The sequence below is a fragment of the Sardina pilchardus genome, chromosome 9 (assembly GCF_963854185.1).
Source record: "Sardina pilchardus chromosome 9, fSarPil1.1, whole genome shotgun sequence".
Classification (NCBI taxonomy): domain Eukaryota; kingdom Metazoa; phylum Chordata; class Actinopteri; order Clupeiformes; family Clupeidae; genus Sardina; species Sardina pilchardus.
In genome coordinates this window covers 32,455,063-32,474,778 of record NC_085002.1, presented here as the reverse complement: position 1 = coordinate 32,474,778, position 19,716 = coordinate 32,455,063, and the positions used below count along the sequence as shown (strand labels likewise).

Genomic DNA, 19,716 nt, shown 5'->3' with positions numbered 1-19,716 from the left:
TGAGCTAAACTAACAGTAGTCTACCTACTTATGTGTGTTTGAGAAGAGACTATGCATTTTGATTGCATGAGCAAGATTGGGTCAGTTTATATCTTGAGCCATTGTGGTCGAAGATAGGCCTATGCATGACAAACATAATTGTTTACGAACAGAATTGACTAATTCTCAGGGGAAGTGTGCATAGGCCATGCCATGCATGCGCCATTTCACTCGAAATAAATGCTCTGATTAAATGGAAACCCACTCACACATGATCACTGGCTGGTGTTTACTGTTTCAGTCACTAAGCACTTTTTAATGACAGTCTTATCTATGGTTAGTGGCCTGGGAAACAGAATATTTGAGCAGAATCAGATATGAATATATAAAACGGGCAAGTCTACTTTCTGTTAGGACTGAACTCATTCTTCTCGCTCAAGAGGCAAAAATACAGTTAAGACATGGAGGCCTTTATTATTTGACTTTGCTTACATTTCACTGCAACACCCCTCATCCACCCCTGCCCTTCCCAAACACCAACACACTGCTTTTTTTTTTTTTACACACACACACACACACCGCACACACACGCACGCGCACAAAAACTCATTCATTCACACAAACAAACATACATTAACACACATCCACACCGAGTGTTCAATGTAAACAATGCAGGTTGAAAGTGATAAAAAAGCAAGGTAGTAGTCCGCTGCTGTCCTTTCATTTGATCTGCTTTCCCCTCTCCATCAAATCGTTTGCACACAGAAACAGGATACACACAAACACACTCACACGGTGTTATACACTAGAAACACTTTCACACAAAACTCTCATCCTTCCCTTACACAGACAGCCGCACAAGCATGCACACAATCACACACACAAGAGGGGGCCAGGAAAGTGATTTGAACCATCACTTCAGGATCTGGGTCTTTCTTTTGTGAGGGTCCTTTACATGTACTGAATTCTTGATACTGCTGAGCAAACAAGTTGAGCAAACGGAGATGTCTGTTAGAGGTTAACAGTGTAGGAAAGGAGATGAAGAACAGGGTTTAGTGACATTTCTTCTTTTTATTTCACCAAGATCCTCCCTCTCCGGGTAAAGGCCAGTTTAAATTCCCTCGCCGGGCTGAATGGAGGGAACATCCCTCTTCTCATTTCTTTCATTAAATTGTGGAATCCATTGTTTGTTTTTTTCATTCTTTACACTCTCCCAAACCCACAAGTACAAGTTAGTGTCAGTCTGCTCGTCCGTCTGTCTTCTGCCCTGCTACACTACCTTTTGGCGCGCACAAAGTACAAGGCGTTGGTTTTGGGATAGTATTTGACGTTCTGTTTCTTGTCCATGAGGCCGCCGAAGATGATGAGCTCCCCGCGGCCCTGCACCACCGTGTGCAGACTGGTCTCGGGGGGCCCGGTGACGGCGGCCGGCGCCCCGCCGCTCCCGTACACGCGCCAGGCCACCGCGCCCACACTCTTGGCACGAGACACGTCCAGCACGTACATCTGCATGGGCTTGCAGTTGAGCGACTGGTACAGAGGCTTGCCCACGTTCAGGCTCTGGGGCGGGTGGTGGCCCAGCTGCCGCCGGGCGATTGGTGGGATGGAGTGTCCGTCAGTGGGAGGTGGAGCCTGTGGAGGACTGGAGGAGGAGGGGGGCGGGCTGGCTAAGGCCCCGCCTCCTGCTGGAGCTGCCGCCGTGGAGGAGGAGGAGGATGGCGAGGCTGAGGAGGAAGACGACAGGGCTTTGACGGCCTCCAGGCCCCGGCGCAGGGCGGCAGGGGAGACGGCCCCGGGGGGCGTGCGAGGAGAGGCAGAAGGAGGTGGCGTGTGCAGGCCATTGGTGCTGAGAGCCTCGGGGGCGGAGGCCAGGGAGGAGGAGGAGGAGGAGGGAGGGGGCGAGTCCCAGCCGTAGTCCGAGGGGACGTGAGGCCGGGAGGGAGGGGAGGCGGCCTGGGCGGGACTGGTGCGTGGCGAGGGAGAGGAGCCGTTGAGCAGCGGCGGAAGCGGCGGGCTGTCGGGGCCCTGCGAGGGGGAGGGCTGCTGGGGGGACGAGGCCAAGGGGCTGCCCTCGCGAGCGCCGGAGCGCGGGGAGGGCCGCGGTCTCAGCGTCCCCCAGCGGCCGTTGACACAGGGGGCCTCCTCCACGGCGCCCAGCACCACCCCGGCCGCCCCGCTCCGCACAGGGGACTGGGAGCGCAGTGACGGGGGTTCGGGCCCCAGCGGGGCGGGGGTGGCACTGATGGGAGAAGGCCGAGAGTTGAGGCTGGGGCTCAGGGGGGCGCGACCGGAGGGCGCCTGGGAGAAGACCACCACACACTGGCCCACCTGCAGGGAGACAGGAACAAACAGACAGTCACACACAGAAGACACGGTGCAGGGCACAGAGAAAGAGGGTGAAGGTGCAGACGCTGAAATACAAAGTGGAACCAATGGAACGAAAAGGAAGATGAGGGAAGAGAAATAAATGAGGAAGAGGAAGAACAGGAAGAATGTGAGAGTGTAAGATGAGAGGCTGAAAGGGATCCAGCTACTGCTACAGGAGTCTCACCCTGCAGGCTGGATGGCACCAGAGCTCAGGGGCGCCGTGCTCCTCATTCTCCACACGCAGCTGCTGCCAGGTCCACGCCGAGGAGCCCATGTGCAGCAACCAGGCATCCTTCAGCAGCTGAGGGGGGGAGAGAGAGAGAGGGAGAGAGAGAGGGAGGGAGGGAGAGAGAGAGAGAGAGAGAGAGAGAGAGAGAGAGAGAGAGAGAGAGATAGTTCACATTGTTAGGAGTATTTCCATCAGTCAATACAGTTTTGCAATGCTTTTTACAGTGACTGATCACACCTCTGTAGTGTGTCAATATCCATTTATTTTTTAATCAGTTCATACTAGGGCTATGTACAAGGCTATGTGGACCCTTAGGTATTGCTAGGTATATCCCCCTAGAACAGCAATCCTGTTATCTGACTGATCTCATATTCATGTCTGTCCACTTCACATAGAGAACATTAACTAGGGCACAAGACATACATACCAACTGAGCAGATACAGCACACTCAGCTATGTACTACACAAATGGCCACAGCAGGGACAAATGCATTGACGTCCAAATAACACACTTAGCACTTCATTTGATTTGAGATGAACCAGAACAACAACAGAGGCGTACAGGAAGAGGGAAGTTCAACACAGTGATCAAGTCAGCAAAAGACAAAGAAACTGACCGATAGTGACACCAGAGACGGTTGACAAAGCTGTTCTTACGTAGAAAAAGCGGTTCTTACGGATCTTTGGGGACACACAGTATAGAATGATCAGACTACTCACAGCATTAGGACCACCACATCCTCCCAGGATGAGCAAGGTCTCGTTGTCAATCACAATCTGTGAAAGACAAATAGCCAGGTCAGCATGGTGACACATATCAGAAAAGGTATGACACAGAGGAGTACGGGGAGGGAGAGAATTATATTTCTGCCGTGTTACCTCAAAGTGAATCTACTCAAATAGGTCACCTCAGTGCTTTATTTCCAGTATCAATTTCAGTCAATTAATGACTAAAATTATGCCACTGACTGTGGTAATATGAAGTACTAACACTGACATTTTAACACTGTTAAAAACTAGCTTTCACATTGTTTGAAAAATGATTCTTTCTGCAGCATAACTCAGGCAAGCCATTGCCATGGATGACATGGTGGAGTGCATCACTGTGCATGTGGCACTGAAGTAGGGATGTTAACCGGTGACTGTTTGACCGATGGTTGACCGTATCCACGTTAGCCGATCAAAGTTGTCACTAGTCGGTTAAAAGAAAAAAAAAACGATCTCTAAATTAGGCTATTATTATAGACAGTGGACTAAACGCTACTACAGCTAGCCATCTCATTCCAAGGTCTTCTTTGCATTTAGTTAACAAATTATCCCTCACACTCAATGTGTAATAACTCGCCTGCTTGTAGGCTAGGCCTACTTAATAAACCAATAAAAACATTCGCACGCATGCCTTGGCCGGTGCGTCTTTTGCAATCTGGAGGTGCCCGTTTTATCCATTGGTATTATCGTGTTGCAGCAACTTTCCGCATAAGATGGGTTTAGATTTGGAAACACATTACATCTACATTTCAGGAAGGGTCAGCAATGGTAACAGATAACATAATGATGATCATCTTTCTTTATTATTGTTAGTACTTCCTCAAACTATGGCGTCTCTTCGGAGCTGTCATTTTCTTAAGGAGCCGCGGCAATTTCAGTTTCAAATGAGCTTCTAACGCTAGACAAACGCCTTTATTTGCAACGCGATCACCTTGTACCCAAACCATTTCGAAACGAAGGAGCCATTTGTCCTCCACTTACTTACAAGCTCCTTGGTTTGCGGGACTCATATTTCGCGCTGTAGGGGATTTTTAAAAAAAGTGACGTGAGTGAAAGTGCGGCGGCGCCGCCGGGGCTGTGTGTGTGAGCGGGGGACAGAGAGATGCGACAGAGTTGAGAAATTGCGTGGCTGTTATTTCAAATAGCGTAGAATATTTTAAACGAATCGGTTAACCGGTTTCAACCGGCTAATGAGGCTCGGTGGTCGGTCAAGAAAATTAGTAGTTTTCGCCATCCCTACACTGAAGGCAGTCTAAAGATTCAGGAACTCTGGATCGAGCAACTAAATGTCTTACATGTTACTAAAGAGTCTGTATATGTTGAGACATCGTAACAGTCACACACAAAATGTATTCCCAATAACATGTACACAAACATAACTTTCGAGATTCAAACACATTTCTCCTCCAGACAGTTAACCAATGTATCATTCATCTTGGTGAAAGAGTTGACATATGAATTTACGTACGGTACATTCATCATTTAGCCTAAGGTCAAATCTTTTGCCTTGATTTTCCCTTACTGACTCCGTTACCCTGATCATTTCTGACAGGGGTTTTCCATAGTAAACAACACACAAGCGGTCACAGAGTCATCTCCTGCCGAATTACGGTAGATGCTTGATCTCGTGGTCTTTTGAGATCAGTGGCTCTGAGGGACAGGTAGCTCACCTGTGACTGGCCCCCGCGGGGGTGAGGGCTGGGGCCGGTGATGTTGGGCTTGGACCAGGACCACTGCTCCAGATCCAGAACCCACACTTCATTACTCCTGCAACAAACCCAAAGCACAGCAACCATTCCTCAGTGACACAGGACAACTGGAAGGAAGGAGGGAGGGAGCAACTGATGCAGCCCCAAGCAGGACTATGCCACAGTACATGCAATGGTCATCTCACAGCACAAGTTTCCCTGCTGTTTCAATGTCAAACTTGTATCAGTGGTCACTTGTCAGTTTAGAGCTGTGCCATGAACATGCTGTTCACCTCAGGAATGATAACTATAAGGACATGCATAACTAACAATATGAGTGTCAACTTATGTTGATACATGTGATGTCTAAAATTCAATTCTGAACTTGTTGAAGAGTGTTGATAAAGAAACGATTACAAAAACGTGAGGTACTCGCTTCAGATTTCATGACATCATACTAAAAGCTATTTTTAGAATAGCAGAGAAAGTAGTCCCTTTCAGCATCAGTCCTCTGAAGTAAAAAAAGACTCCTATCACAACACATGGATCACTGTACTGCTGCTTTTACGAGCTTATTTCTACTCTGCTTTCACAAATGAACAGCAAATGTGTTCTTTTTCCCTTCTTAAACGCACTGATATTTACAGACTGAAGATATACCTAATAAATCAAAGAAATGAAGTAGTGACATTATCAAATATCCATGGCCTTTCTATTTATATGGAGAACTACAGCTCCTCCGTGCCAATGTTGAAATCTGGGGCGACATTCAAATAGGACGTGTTTTTCAGGTATTCCAAATGAATCGCCAAATACCAACAAATTGATAATGAATGAATGTTTCTTTTCATACAGTTTTACATGGCAGTCTTGGCTTCAGACGGTATTCTGATTGAAAGGTTGTAACAAACAGTACATGTTTGGCTCACCCAATACACGGAGACCCCATGTAGCAGGTGACTCATTTTGAGCATTGGTCATTGTGCGATTACTAACCAAGTAATGATCGACATTCATAATTATCACTGATCAGTGACAAGCATTTAAAGACCCTGCAAACCAAGAATGTGCTCCTATGAGTTTGTCATACAACAAAAAGTCATTAACCACAGAGACACCTCTGAAAGTGTATTCACATTATCAATCTGGTGGATCAGCCAATGTGCTTGTGATAAGGCCTGGCCTGTGTTAAGTGCACAGGTTAAGCTAAATGTGGAGCTCCCTTCATAGCTCTTTTCTGGACCATCCAAAAAATGGAACACGAGCAAATCTCCAGTTAAAAGCACAATTCAATACCACACAATTCACAGTATTTCCATGTTTTCTGGTATAGTTTTCTAACCGATAAAATCACTGGTTTTGGTTTACAGGGTCTTTAAGGCTTAGATGTTGACCAAACAAACACAGGCTAAACACTTTTCATAAATATGGCAGCATGTTTCAAGTAGCAGGTTGTGTGGGGTCTTACGTACATTTGTCGTGCTCCAAGAGATCCTCCAAACACCACCATGGTGCTGCCGATGACTGACGCAGAATGGCCTGCCATTGGCGGAGGTCCATGGGTCGTAACTATGCAGTTCCACCTGAACAGAGAGGATAGAAATGGGTTAACATGACAGACAAGGACAATAAAATAATGAGAGAACCAAATTGGTGAGGCTCAGCATCTCACTAGTTTTGCAATACGGTGTACATTTCTATAGCGCTTTCTTTTCCACATCTTATCTATAAATAAATAATGATATATTTCTGCACTTCAAGGTAAGATGCTAACTGCATTGGATTAACTGGGTTTACATCCAAATTTTTATTGCACAATTTGGCCATTCCAATAAAAAAGCCTGACTGTAAATCTAAAAATTAGAGACGCTAGAAGGGGGCAAATTTACTCTCGATTTGTGTAATGCCATTATAGTCGATGAAAATGAACTTATTTCCCCAAATTGATTTTGTCACACATTTCTGAAAATTATGCCCTGACAAGATTACAATTTTATCCTTAAGCTGTTCAGAATTCACAGTCACAAGGCACATGTGTGAATGAGTTAAATGGAGACCAAGCTATTGCCTTTGCCTCCGTATTCTGCTCAAAGCCAATAAAGCTTTGATCTAATATCTAATATAACATGTTGTTTGACCAAGGAGACAAACACAAGAATGGCAAAAGGGAAAGAAAGAGAAAAGGAAAGATGAAAAACAGTCAAATAAACAGCCAGAACAAACATTTCTGTGATACTGTTTTCCCTCACCAGTTCTTAGAGGGCGAGTAAGTGTGGATCTCATCGAAAAACCTTTCGGGTTGATGCAAGGGGTACGGGCTGGGTCGTGTCCAGCCGCCAAACAGCACAAGGAGGTCCTTGTACATCACCAGCGTGGCTCCTGCTTTGGGTGAGGGGTAGGAGCCTGCACAGGGGAGAGGGCCACAACACAGCTCTTCAGGAAAACAAGCACAACTCACCTGGTGTGTGGGTGCAAAAGGGTTTTACAATACAGACAGTGGTGCACTGGCATTGCTCTGTGTGAGGCTTCTACAGGTCTATTATGCCTGAATTGTATTGTGATACAATGGTGAAGTTAAAAGAGATCTCCATTTCTCAAGGTCACCAAGTACTGTCGATAAGAAATACAACAATCAGAGTTTTGCTTTAAGTGAAGATAGTGCTGTTAGTTCCAAATAGCTGATGCACCAAATACTGAAGAAGAGACTGTCGTCTCAATAATTGACGGTGAATGCCTAAAGAGGCTGTCCTGTCGCCAGCATATACCTGAAGCCAAAGGGCGGATCCACTCCTTGCTGTTGAGGTCGAGCCTCCACAAGTCATTGAAGGCAGCATTGCAGCTGCTCTGAGTGCAGCCACCAAACACATACATGGACTGGTTGGAATCATAATAACACGCACCTACAAAACAGCAAGTTAGTTTCATTACACAGGGAAAACATTAAAGCTTTCTTAATCACTGTGTACAATTCTTGACAAATAAATTGGCAACAGCAGTCAATCAAATGAGATCAGATCTCCCCTCTTTCTTACACACCGTTACCCTGTACCTTTTGGGTCTGCATTGTGATCATCTACCTCTTAAAGAGCGCTCATTGCACAATCATGCTTTTAGCACATGAAAACCAATCACATTGTATCTGACATCTCATTGGTTGAAGACCAAAAGAGGTTCTATGTGAAACTTCAGAAGCTTAGCCAATTTTTTACATTTTTTAACAAACTCCATCAAAACTGATTGGTTTACTGGCTGCTGCGGGAAGACTAGAAGGTGTCATACTGACAAGGTGAGATTTGAATGACAATACAGCCTCATTCACACAAGCCTGCTTCCCTGTCAATTAGCACTTCCTGCTAACGGCCTGGTGTGAATGCAGCCAAGGAGCTGGACAAGTATTGATCCTGCTACTTCAAACTTACTGACAAAGCAGCAAAGTGCGGCATCATTCACAAACAGATGCCAATGCCTGAAGGCCACCAAATTAGTGCTTCAGCTCATCAACGCATCATACCTTACACTGGAACATATTGTTCAATAAAAACCTGATTTTAAAGTTGCTTTATGGTACAACTTTCATAGAGAACAAACCTAACAGAAAGGAATTCTCAGCCATACCAATCATGTTCAATATATGAGAATCTTGGTAATTAATGTAGTAATGTGGTAATTAATGCACATCTACACTGCCCTTTTCAAAGTACAGAATCTAAAACATTCAAGTAAAATGGACTCTTAAGGTGACAGTGGGGAAAATCCCAGACAGCCAGTAGACAGGTAGGCCAGAGACAAGAATAGATACTGACTGTGCGAGAACCGCTGGGTGATTGGCGTCCCAGGATACGGGTAGGTGCGACTCTCCCACTGAATGTTCCCCTCCTGGACAGCTCTCAGGAAACCGTGGTAACACTGATATGCTACACCTGGGAAAAAAGGGAAGGTGTGAATATGACACCTTGATTATCTCACATACTTACAAACTGGCCAAGGATATGAGCCCAAACCACCACTTACATTTACAAAATGAAAGCCTCATGCAACCAAGTATCAGTCAACTATGAGTAGACAGTACCACATGCAAAACCAACCGCAGCATTTATACTTACATTTCCATTTATAACAGTCTCATAACCACTTTTTAAAGAATGCTCCTTAAACTAGGTTGTCCTCACCTTTGATGAGACGATACCACTGTTTACAGACCAGAGCTGCGGTCTTGTGCTCCTGATATGGTGAAAGAAAGGAGAGGATGTACTCCAGCACTTCTTCTGGAAGCTCCACCATGGCCCTGTGACTCCTTGGCTCGTCCTGGCTCATGCTCTGGCCGTTGTGCTCCTCAGAGCTTACCCCCACCTTCATGCCCACACCGGGGTCCCCTGACCCCACCCCACCCTCTTCTGTATCCATGGCAACAAAGCAGCCATCCTCACTGTCTGAGGAGCGGGACATACTGCCTGATGAAATAGAAATACACAGAAGAAATATTAAGAAAAGAAAAAGAAAAAATAGGAGAAATAATAAGACTGTAACCATAACTCAAATGAATACTCAGTTGCTTTAGGTTAAATTACAAAACAATACCACTCTGTAAGCGTCTAATTTCTTTCCGTAGCATGTGTTTGGTTGGGGTGAAGATCTAGCTCTGTAATGTTATGTTTATGAGCACTCACAGCTTTTAAAAATAATTGCAAGCAAATGGCTGCCGTTTTTAGATAGGTCCGTCTATGGATGCTGGTAAGTCAGGCTAACAAGACCAACAGAGTGCTTTGTGAGACCAATTTTATCGATGAGGCAACCACAAACGAATAACAATATTGACTGTCCATGTCTATCCACAAGATGAAAATAGAAAGCAGACGGAAATTTTCTTCAGCTTCATGACATTGACGTAAATCGTTACAACAGACCCAGAATTTGACCCGTGTTGCATGGTCGATATTAGCTAACGTCACTCGATAGTCATACTTTTAACATTCAGTTCACAAATTGTAGGCAAGTCTATCGGATATTATGTGATGCTGCAAGTAGCAACCGAGTAAGCTAACCATTGCTTGTCAGCCATGGTAACTAGAGCGATACAGGCACACCTTAGGAAATTAGATACTTAAAATGCGTGAAGCACTTAACGGTGAGTTAACGTTAACTCCCTCATATTTAACATTTAACCACCAAGACCCAAAGACCCTTTTAACAATTGCCATTCGCCTGACTTGAAGTAGACTGATAACGGAAATTGGTTATTTGGCTAACTAAAATCAGCTAACGTTAGCCAGCTAGCGATAGCTGGGGCAGGGACTTTGCACAATGTAAGTGTTTTGTCGTTGCGCACAGAAAATGATTCAGTCATCAGGTATTAACTTTACCGCAATATCCTACAGCTGGTTATTAAAGGTCTGTGGGACAGCATACACAGTCCCAGTATTTGGTGTGTCCAACATTAGCTTGCTCATAACAAATCTGCCGGTTAGCTAGGCCGAGAGCTAGCTTGTTAGAGCTGAACCAACTAACCTATAACGTTAGTGGCTAGCATGCTGCACAGGCTAACGAAGGCTTACAAATCAAGATGGACACCTATTTTTCTATACCTAGTTCTGGAATTTCTGTTAATTTTACTCACCGTACTTACCACTGTTGTACTCTCTCTCTCCCCTTCTGTTTACTTGTGTAACCCGCTCTGTGGTAGTTCCCTTTATCAGCTACAGTAGTAAATCACCAGTCTCAAAACATTCGCCATCTTCCCCACTGGCAGCAGCTTCCGCGCGGACTCGTGAGCGCGCACGCATATTCCTACAGCTAGGCGTCATGAGAAGATTTTGACAAAAGCCATAAAAAACATAGCCTACCTTCTCTTGTTTAGGGAGCTGAGTTTCCGTCAGCGTTTAGGGAGTTGCATAAGGATACAGAAAATAAAAGTAAAACATGTTGTTGTTAGAGGCGTTTTGAATAGTTTTAAAGAATACTTTAAGAATACAATTTAGTAATGTAGGCCTAGCCTGCATATTCTCCTACATTTTTTGTGTACATTTGACAGGTCCATGAGGACACAGTTTGTCTTGAAGCCTACTCAACACAGTCTTATCATAGGTGATAGCCAGCTCCAGGTGTCTCACCAGAGCCAGGGCAATCATAAAAGACCACCATCATCCCAACCATCACTTGTTTACCATGCTGGCCTCAGGAAAGAGGTAGATCCCTCAAAGACGAAACAGACTGAAGAACAGCTTCTACCCTTGGGCAGTCAGAACTCTATGCACCATACCACTGATACTGCTTCTTACAGTCTTTCTGCTGTGTGTGTGTGTGTGTGTGTGTGTGTGTGTGTGTGTGTGTGTGTGTGTGTGTGTGTGTGTGTGTGTGTGTGTGTGTGTGTGTGTGTGTGTGTGTGTGTGTATGTGTGTGTGTGTGTGTGTGTGTGTGGGTGTGGGTGTGTGTGTGTGTGTGTGTGTGTGTGTGTGTGTGTGTGTGTGTGTGACTGTGTGTGTGTGTGTGTGGGTGGGGGTGGGGGTGGGGGTGAGAATGTATGTGTGCGTGTCCACATACTGTATAGTAATACTGCCATTACAGAATATATCTCTTTATTATTGTATACTATTTATGACATCGATAATCTTTGTTTTTTACTCGTCACTTTTAGTCTTTGACTTCATTGCACCTTTGTGGCCTTGCTGGCAAAAAGATTTGTTGAACAGGCAACTGTTCAATGACAAATTAAAGTCTTGAATCTTGAATCTAAAAGATGAATAATAGGCCTGCAGAAGCCTTTTCATGTTGCAGTCACATTCAAGCTGGAATTTGTGGTCATTGTAAAGGCAGAAATACATGATGGTAACATTATCTAGAAACTCTTCTGTAACAGCGTTTAAAAATTCTGTACTCTAATGCCAAGAACATATGTCTGCACTCACTGGTACAGATCAGAGTGGGTGATTGTATTAGATCTAGATATGTTAACAAAGAGCAGATCGCTACTTAGATCTCACACACATCCATTTGACCTATTTTATATGTGTAACTGTATAGGCTAGTTGATGATGTGTAGCCTATGATGTGTGTAGGAAGATTCTACAGTGTGTTGTGTTGGTCTTTGTGTGTGTTTTTTTTGTCCATGTGTTCATCTTTGAAACTGCGGGTGGAAGGTTAAGACAACAATGTATTTCAATGGTTGCATATGTTTGTACCATATAGTTTGGAGATAGAAAATGTCATCAATACAATATCGAGGTTGGCCAAGACAGGTGGACCAGGCCCATCCTGCCCCCCTCGCCTCCCGTACGCCTGCTTTCAAGTGTCATTTGAACCCTTTTGTTACTTAAGTCATTCCCTGTTATTTCATAACTTGGTTGTTGACCCTTTTCATTAGTTTCATATCCAGAAGATCTTCATAAAGATCAGTAGGCTATTATGCCCAAATGGTAGCCTACCTCTGTTGTGAATAATTTCAAATATCATCAAACTGGAACTCAGAAGCATTAAGATGGTGAATTCATTGTCTTTAAGGACTAAATGTATGGATCACGTAAAAAAATAAAAAATAAATAGCTGGTCGCATAGTTAGAACTCAAATTTTGTGGGCGGTGGAGGCCTAGGTCTGGCAAACCCGAACTGAATGTTGACATTATAAGATGGTGATTATTTTAAAGGGAGGTAAATCCACTGTAATTCTGTGGTTATTTTTTGTTATTCTGCATTATATATAGGCTAACATTGAATGGACTTACATATTTTTACACATTCATAATGATTCATTGGACGTAGCCCACATGTCTGACTTGAGGCTTCCACTAACAAGAATTGGTGTTTCGCCTCAATGTCACCAGCCAAAAAAGAAATATGGAAAAGGTGGGGTAAACTAATGAAATGGAAGGACATTTACCTAAGGATAGAGTAAGACAGCAGTATAGCAGCAGCAATAAAACAGGGGTAAGCGTAACTACCACTGGTGGTGCTAGAGGCAACACCGGCCCATCGGCCACAGTGGAGGGCAGCAGCTCCCCGTTCTGAGGTAGGCTAAAGTTTGAGTCGGCCAGAAGACCTGAGCGCGTGTGCCTGGATTTGTGGTCTGTCTCGGTTAGGTGGGAGGCTGGTTAACATGGAAGATGATGAGGTCTCAGAGAACTGGGAGGAAGCAGCGGACAGCGGTGTAAGACAAGCAATTATGTTCTCTTTACATTGAGTTAAGATGAAGTAGTCTGTATATATATATTCGCCTAACGTTGTCTCAAGACACACGGTGTTGTCAGAGATGATTTATTTGCGAAATGATTACTAGTCAGCTAAATAAGTAGAAAATAAGATGCTCGCTTTCTAAACGAGAAATGTCCATATCGTAGGTAAGGCCTAGCAGTATGCTAGCGGCTTGCCTTCGCTACCTACACACATTTCAACGTTGTCTTGACAGACAGGCCATATTTAGAATAGGATATCGGTGTCGGCTAGGTTATTTTGAGTGTTCCCAAGAACATGATCGTGAGGACCATTAGGATACCAACTTAGTATATTTAGTAGTTAAATGAAACCCTCAAAGTTTGCCTGTTAGTTAGGTTAGCTGAACGTTAGCTGGCATGCTAGTTAGCAGCTAATGCTATCTGGCAATGTCGACTAGCTCGATACCAATGTTTGTTGTGTGGATTATCATAATTAAGTGATCCTCATGTCCATTGATAATGAAGTCTTTCAAAGTTGATACAGTGATTCATTTGAATTGAACCCACTCTATTCTCTTGCACGTGGTCAGCCCTTTAGGATCTTCGAGAAAACTAATCAAAGCGATAGTTTCACTATCATTAAGAGCTAACTAGCGCCCAATCATTACAGTCTTAAGTTATTTTATTCATGCGAAAGTGGATTGTAATATTTTAGAACGTGTATCTGTATCATTCTAACGTGAAGGCAAACCAGGGTAAACTGCATAATAGGTGTTACATAATAACGAGGTATAATAACAAAATGAAGTTAGCTAGCCTGCTAACATAACTGACTGACGTTTAACCTAGGTCTCCACTTGAAAGAGCCATATACATTTACGTTATACGAATTTTGATATCACCGTATGATAAAGATTCACGACATTATCAGAAGTATGTATCAGATATCTATGTAGTGTACCACCTCTATATTGTTTTCTCTATGTGTAAGCCTAAACCTATATTGAATGTTAACTTGCTTAAAACCCCCAACCCTATCTATTATTGTTCAGGACTTCTTGTCCATCTTTTCTGTTAAGGTTTTCTCTGACACTTGTTGCTTTCTTCCTTTTAGGAAATTGAGAGGAGATTGGAGGCTAAACTAAAAATTAGCGAGAAAGCTAAGTGAGTGTGCCTAGTCTGCCTACTATAATAAAAAAACAAGTTTATGGCAGAAATTCATGCTTCATTGTTAAAACTGAATATTGAATCATTTTACATAATCTCCAGTCACTGAAAATACAGTCAATATAATATATGTTCTGTGCATTTTGCAGGAAGTCTGCTGGTGGCTCAGGAGGTTCCCCAGTAAGAACAGCCATGGTTATCCAGGACGACTCGCTGCCTGCTGCCCCTCCACCTCAGATTCGCATTCTGAAGCGCCCATCCAGCAACGGTTCATTGGGCAACGCAGCCGCACTGGCTCGACCTGCCGTGCAGGTGAAGTCCCTGGCCCAGAGAGAAGCAGAGTACGCAGAGGCACGTCGGCGGATTCTTGGTAGTGCCAGTTCTGAAGAGTCTACTTCAGACAAACCAAGCCCTGACAGGTTGGAGCTTTGCATATTTTTATCTGTGCACAAGATGACCGCGTTTGAGATGAAAATAGTTGTGTAAAGTACCATATTATTGGGTTATTCTGTGATTCGTCAGATTATGGATGATAAATGGAGAGAAACTACCATAGGGATGTGTGTATGAGGACCTGCAATATACAGTACGATTTGGGGGTAGGATTGTGCGTCTCTCCCTTATAAGAAGATCCAATATGTATCTAGAACGTGCTTAGTGTATAGTGGTTATGGTACATAGACTGACTGAATAAAACTTCATCCAAGATACTGCGATAAGCAACTTCACACACATATTGGCCCAATCCCAATGTCAGCCCTAAAGACTGGGACTAAGGACTCACAGACTTAATTGATCTCAGATGCTAAGTGAGTGAGTGTGTGAGGCTACATGGGCTCAGATAGGTATTTTGGGATTGGGACAGCACTTCACAAGATCACATGTACCTTGGCGATGTTTACTAACAAAGACGTTGCTAATATTTCCGGATCTTTCTATGATCTCCGCAGTAAACGTCACGACACTTTGAACTGTGGGTAATTCCCTGAGGTGAAGTCTGCACGGATGCAGACTCAAGGAAAGGGCTCTGTAAGTGTGTACTCGAGCCCTCACACTCGTTGTAATTCCACATTGGGACAGCCCTAAGCCCTTACGAATTTCGCGAGAACGCACACCAAAGTCCGTGAGGCCTGACATTTGGATTGGGCCAGTGTAATTCTATGCTTGTGTTGAGCAGCACAATCACAATCATGGAACTAGAAAAGCACTCAGAGCGCAGACCTCCGCCTGTATTGTTCCTCCTAGGTTGTCATACATTTGAACCTAAACCAGGGGTGGGCAAACTTTTTGCCAGGAGGGCCACATTGGGTTCTAAGATTTGACAGGGGGGCCGGGCCAGGAACAGATGGATGGAGTGTTTGTGTGAAATAATATAAATTACATGTAAAAGCCATTACGTGAGAGGATTTGGCCTACAAACATGTAACATATCATGAGTAGGCAGCAAGGCTCATTGTACCTTTTTTTTTTTTTCCCCCAAATGCATTAATTTAATTTGATTAAAGGAATAGTTCGGAATTTTGGACATAGGACCTCATTTCCATTTTTGCCGAGGTGATCTAGGTCGGTGGAGACCGTTTGTATCGCGTTTAAAACCCCTTCCTTAAGTTGCAGCGTTCCCCAAATGCTAAACTGGTCAAAACGGTCTTACTCACTCCACAGCACACCCGAGACCAGTAAATTAAAACGTCAGACTATCGATGTACATGTCCGTGTTGATAGAATAATTTTAGAAATAAAACTAACCTTGCAACTCAATGATTTATTATTTTGAGGGACTAGTTTCTCAATATCAATCCGCTACTGCCATACAGGGAACAAATTAGGCTATTGCAATGCGATGCAAGGTTCGTTTATATATATATATATATATATATATATATATATATATATATATATATCAACACAGACATGTGCATCGATAGTCTGACGTTATAATGTATTTGTTTCGGGTGTTCTGTGGAGTGAATTAAGACTGTTTTCAGTGGCAGGCTGGATGTTACCGTTGACTTGCGTTATCTCGGCACCAGATTAGCAACAGATGAACGCTGCAACTTAAGGAAGGGCAGAAATTCACTGAAAATGGTCTCCACCGACCTATATCACCCTGCCTAAGTTGGAAATGAGGTCCTATGTCCAAAATTCCGAACTATTCCTTTAATAATAGAATTTAATGGGTGGCTCCTCCTTAATGATAGTCAAGCGCTGAAAACGCATACGGGAGGCAGAAGCCTTAACATTGAGAAGAGTTTTTTGTAAAAATGTCTGACCTAAACTATTCAGATCGGCACCACGTGGCCATACCATGCCATTACACCACTAAGCGAAACCTATAAACGGCTCCGGAATCCTGACGGAATTACGTATCACTCCCAAAATGTAATAGTTTCTTCCTTGGGTCATGCCTGACATTCGCTGAAAATTTCAGCGAAACTCAAAAAGTGATGGATGAATTATCTTGCTAACAAACAGACAGACAAACAAACACAAACAAACAGACAAACAGACGCAGGTCCCCGATGAAAACATAGCCTCCTTGGCGGAGGTAATTACAATATGTGTGTGAAGTTAACTTGCTTATCGCAGTATCTTGTCACATTATGCTTCACTCAATTCTGCAACCAGTTTGCTACCATTGTACACTACACTACTTATCCTAGTTGAAGAAGGCTACCAGACTCTGGACATATCTAGTAGCAACTGAGAGTCTGACTATCATTTTGAAAGTAATAGAATTTGTAACATTTGGTCTTCAGCTGCAGGTTTGCTTATTAGCATTTGATTTCTAATAAAAAAAAGAAACGGGCCATCAACCAATTTATTGTACTTAAATCAATCTAGATGCCTGCATACCAATGCACTTCAAATTATATGCTGATATGTATCAGGTAATCTTTGCACCCCTATTGTGGGCCATTATTCATTGTTCTATGGTTATTCAGTCCCCATCGATATATACAATCTATATATTTGTAATATATCATTTCTTTTGTATTTTGTTTCATCATATGTGCAGACATGTCAAGACAGTGTATTTAACCATAGTTGTGATCATTCCCCTCTAGGCCAGTGCGTGTCACTGCTCCATCAACAGAACAGGTCAGACCGAACAGTCACGCAATTCGCCAACCAACAGGTCCTGATGGCTCACAAGGCTTTCGCCACTGTAGATAGAGAGGTGAGGGGGAGAGAGGGCTCCATCTCCTACCCAGAGGGAGTCAGTGGGTATGCCCCAATGGAACAGAAGTCTACACAGATGGGCTGGTGTCAAACAAAAACACACAACACAATAGTGACATTTTCCAGAATTGGAGAGAGCTGCATGAAGATGAAATATAGTGTTTGGGGAGGTCACACAAAGATCCCCCCCTCCATTCTCACCCCAACCTCCACTCCCTGCCACCATGCTCCTGACACTGGCTTCGGGTGGACCCTCAGCACCCCCCACACTGGAACGTGGGGCCATGATGCTGTGCTGCTGAGGGTCAGGACTGTTGGCCACAGCCCACACTGTGACTCCCCCACGGCTTCCTCAGGACTCTGCTCACTGTGACTGCTCCCAGTGAGCATCCTCCCAGCCCGGCATTGGGCCCCGGTGTGCCTGGAAAAGCCAGGAGTGCACCAGCTTGGGCTGGAAGAGTGGCTGCGCTTTGACGCAGAACAGGTGGAGGCCCGACCACAGTCAGTGGACGGAGCCTCACCTGGCCCCGAGAAGGGACCAGCACAAGGGTAGGAGTGTAGTTTTCACTGTTGGTGTTAGCTCAAATTAGCAATAATGCTGAAAAAAAAACAACAAAAAAAAAACACACATGGGCCCATCTCTCCCCTGGGTCACTCCTACCCATGCTAAAATAGCCTCCATCTTTGAGTATTTGGACTGTCTGTTTTTGTTATTATTCCTTTATTTTTTAAAGCAGCTTATAGATTAGAAGTCACTGACCGTGTTGGAGTGGTGTTAGTAAGTAGGTGTACAACTTCTGTTTGTTTTATGGTTTCACGGTTTGATCATACTGTCAAATGCCTTTTTAATTTTTGTCACAGTTGTTGTTTAAGACTATTTCTGAATTGTAGCTTGATTTAGGTATTTACAAGCTCTAAATAGTAGTCATAACAGTTACTGAAAAAGTGAGTGAGAGATAGCAAATGTTCAAACATCTGTGCTGTTTAGCAGTTGGGTAGTGAAATTCATAATATGGAATTTGGAGGCTTTAACATTTTACTGTGGATTTGGTTCAAAATGGTACCATTTTCCGTAATTTACTTTATTTTTGTACCCTGCCTTTCATACAGCTCTTGCTTTGTTAAAAGGTAATGTGTACATTTATGGGTACATATGGAACGTATGAAATGAACTATGAGCAGAACTTGTACATACATGGTCACTCTGCTTAGAGCAAAGCGGTTTTAACAATACTGGTTTGTGTCATGAAATAGAAAGGCCTTAACCAGCTGTTCTGATGCATGCATCAGATTGTGGCTGTTTGTTCCTGAAGTGTTAAAGCATCTCTAGATTCTGGGATTGTTTCCCTCACTCCCCACTGCGACACTAGTCACCCCATCTTCCACCCAATATAGGAGTCCTCAGGAAAAAGAGTTGCGTCATCTGGATCCTTTCCAGCGGCAAACAGATCTGTCTGGGTATTCACCCACAACTTATGTGATCATATCTTATGTCTTGTGGAGAACACAAAACTAAAAGCCTGTAACATTTCTGAAGAATCCCTTTAATAAAATCTTTGGCAAAGTACGTATGTCTGATTAAACCGATTGGATTATGAATGTCACTAATGTTGTGTTTACTTTTTTCTTAAATCCTATAATAAAATGTATGACTACATTACAAATAAAAATGTCTTCAAAAGTATTTAATTGTATGTAGATATTGAAAAAACAATTGTGCCTCTATCATGATAGCAGTTGATTCAAAACCCCACTGCAATGAATACTAATGTGACTATGCTTCATATAACTGTGACACTGTGGTAACAGCACATTAGAGTCAGTATTTGGGTGATGTAGCGATTGAAAATGCCCTCTAGGCGTATGGTGTGAATTGCCATGGCCGTGCTGTTAGACCAGTCTGGTAGAGGACAATCAACAATTACTGATCTAGGTTGCTGCATTTATCTACTGTATTGTTTGTTCCACCCGTGTTGACTTTGGTAAAAGGAGAGTAAAATTGATATCAGGGGCCAAGACTGACGAGATGAGGACTATGGCAGCAATCCATATGATGGCTTGAGAGATAATAGGTGAATCCTCCCACCTTAGTGGCATTGAACCCACACCCAGCCATGTACTTTCGACTACTATTGGACGAAATGGTTGTTGCTGTAGAGTAAGAAGTAGATTCGAGGTTTTCTGGTGTTGAGACATT

At 43.6% G+C, this 19,716-nt stretch overlaps 2 protein-coding genes across 3 annotated transcripts; one reads left to right on the top strand and one right to left on the bottom strand.

Moving 5' to 3' along the window:
- Positions 1-309: 309 nt before the first annotated feature.
- Positions 310-10,790, bottom strand: fbxo42 (F-box protein 42). 2 transcript variants are annotated; one of them, XM_062544794.1, is made up of 10 exons: positions 10,646-10,790; positions 9,201-9,482; positions 8,835-8,951; positions 7,797-7,931; positions 7,281-7,434; positions 6,504-6,614; positions 5,014-5,110; positions 3,296-3,352; positions 2,531-2,647; positions 310-2,307 (listed from the first exon to the last, which is right to left on the bottom strand). In XM_062544794.1, the coding sequence occupies exons 2-10, from the start codon at positions 9,475-9,477 to the stop codon at positions 1,255-1,257; spliced, it is 2,118 nt and encodes a 705-aa protein (XP_062400778.1). In that variant the 5' UTR covers positions 9,478-9,482; positions 10,646-10,790; the 3' UTR covers positions 310-1,254. The 2 variants fall into 2 exon arrangements, with proteins under 2 accessions (XP_062400778.1, XP_062400777.1); XM_062544793.1 differs by having other exon boundaries at positions 311-2,307; positions 10,655-10,790.
- Positions 10,791-12,971: 2,181 nt separating this feature from the next.
- LOC134092004 (SUZ domain-containing protein 1-like) lies at positions 12,972-19,203 on the top strand. Its single transcript, XM_062544791.1, has 4 exons — positions 12,972-13,168; positions 14,287-14,336; positions 14,489-14,758; positions 17,405-19,203. Exons 1-4 carry the CDS (start codon positions 13,118-13,120, stop codon positions 17,511-17,513), a joined length of 480 nt encoding a protein of 159 aa, XP_062400775.1. The 5' UTR covers positions 12,972-13,117; the 3' UTR covers positions 17,514-19,203.
- The last annotated feature ends 513 nt before the right edge of the window (positions 19,204-19,716 follow it).

Excerpts from the sequence above, each read along its gene's own strand:
- fbxo42 (XM_062544794.1), bottom strand. The coding sequence starts at position 9,477 with ATGTCCCGCTCCTCAGACAGTGAGGATGGCTGCTTTGTTGCCATGGAT. Across the intron at positions 6,615-7,280 it reads TACTCGCCCTCTAAGAACTG|GTGGAACTGCATAGTTACGA; the intron begins GTGAGGGAAAAC and ends CTCTCTGTTCAG. Across the intron at positions 5,111-6,503 it reads TCTCTTGGAGCACGACAAAT|GAGTAATGAAGTGTGGGTTC; the intron begins GTACGTAAGACC and ends GGTTTGTTGCAG.
- LOC134092004 (XM_062544791.1), top strand. The coding sequence starts at position 13,118 with ATGGAAGATGATGAGGTCTCAGAGAACTGGGAGGAAGCAGCGGACAGC. Across the intron at positions 14,337-14,488 it reads AAAATTAGCGAGAAAGCTAA|GAAGTCTGCTGGTGGCTCAG; the intron begins GTGAGTGTGCCT and ends TGCATTTTGCAG. Across the intron at positions 14,759-17,404 it reads GACAAACCAAGCCCTGACAG|GCCAGTGCGTGTCACTGCTC; the intron begins GTTGGAGCTTTG and ends ATTCCCCTCTAG.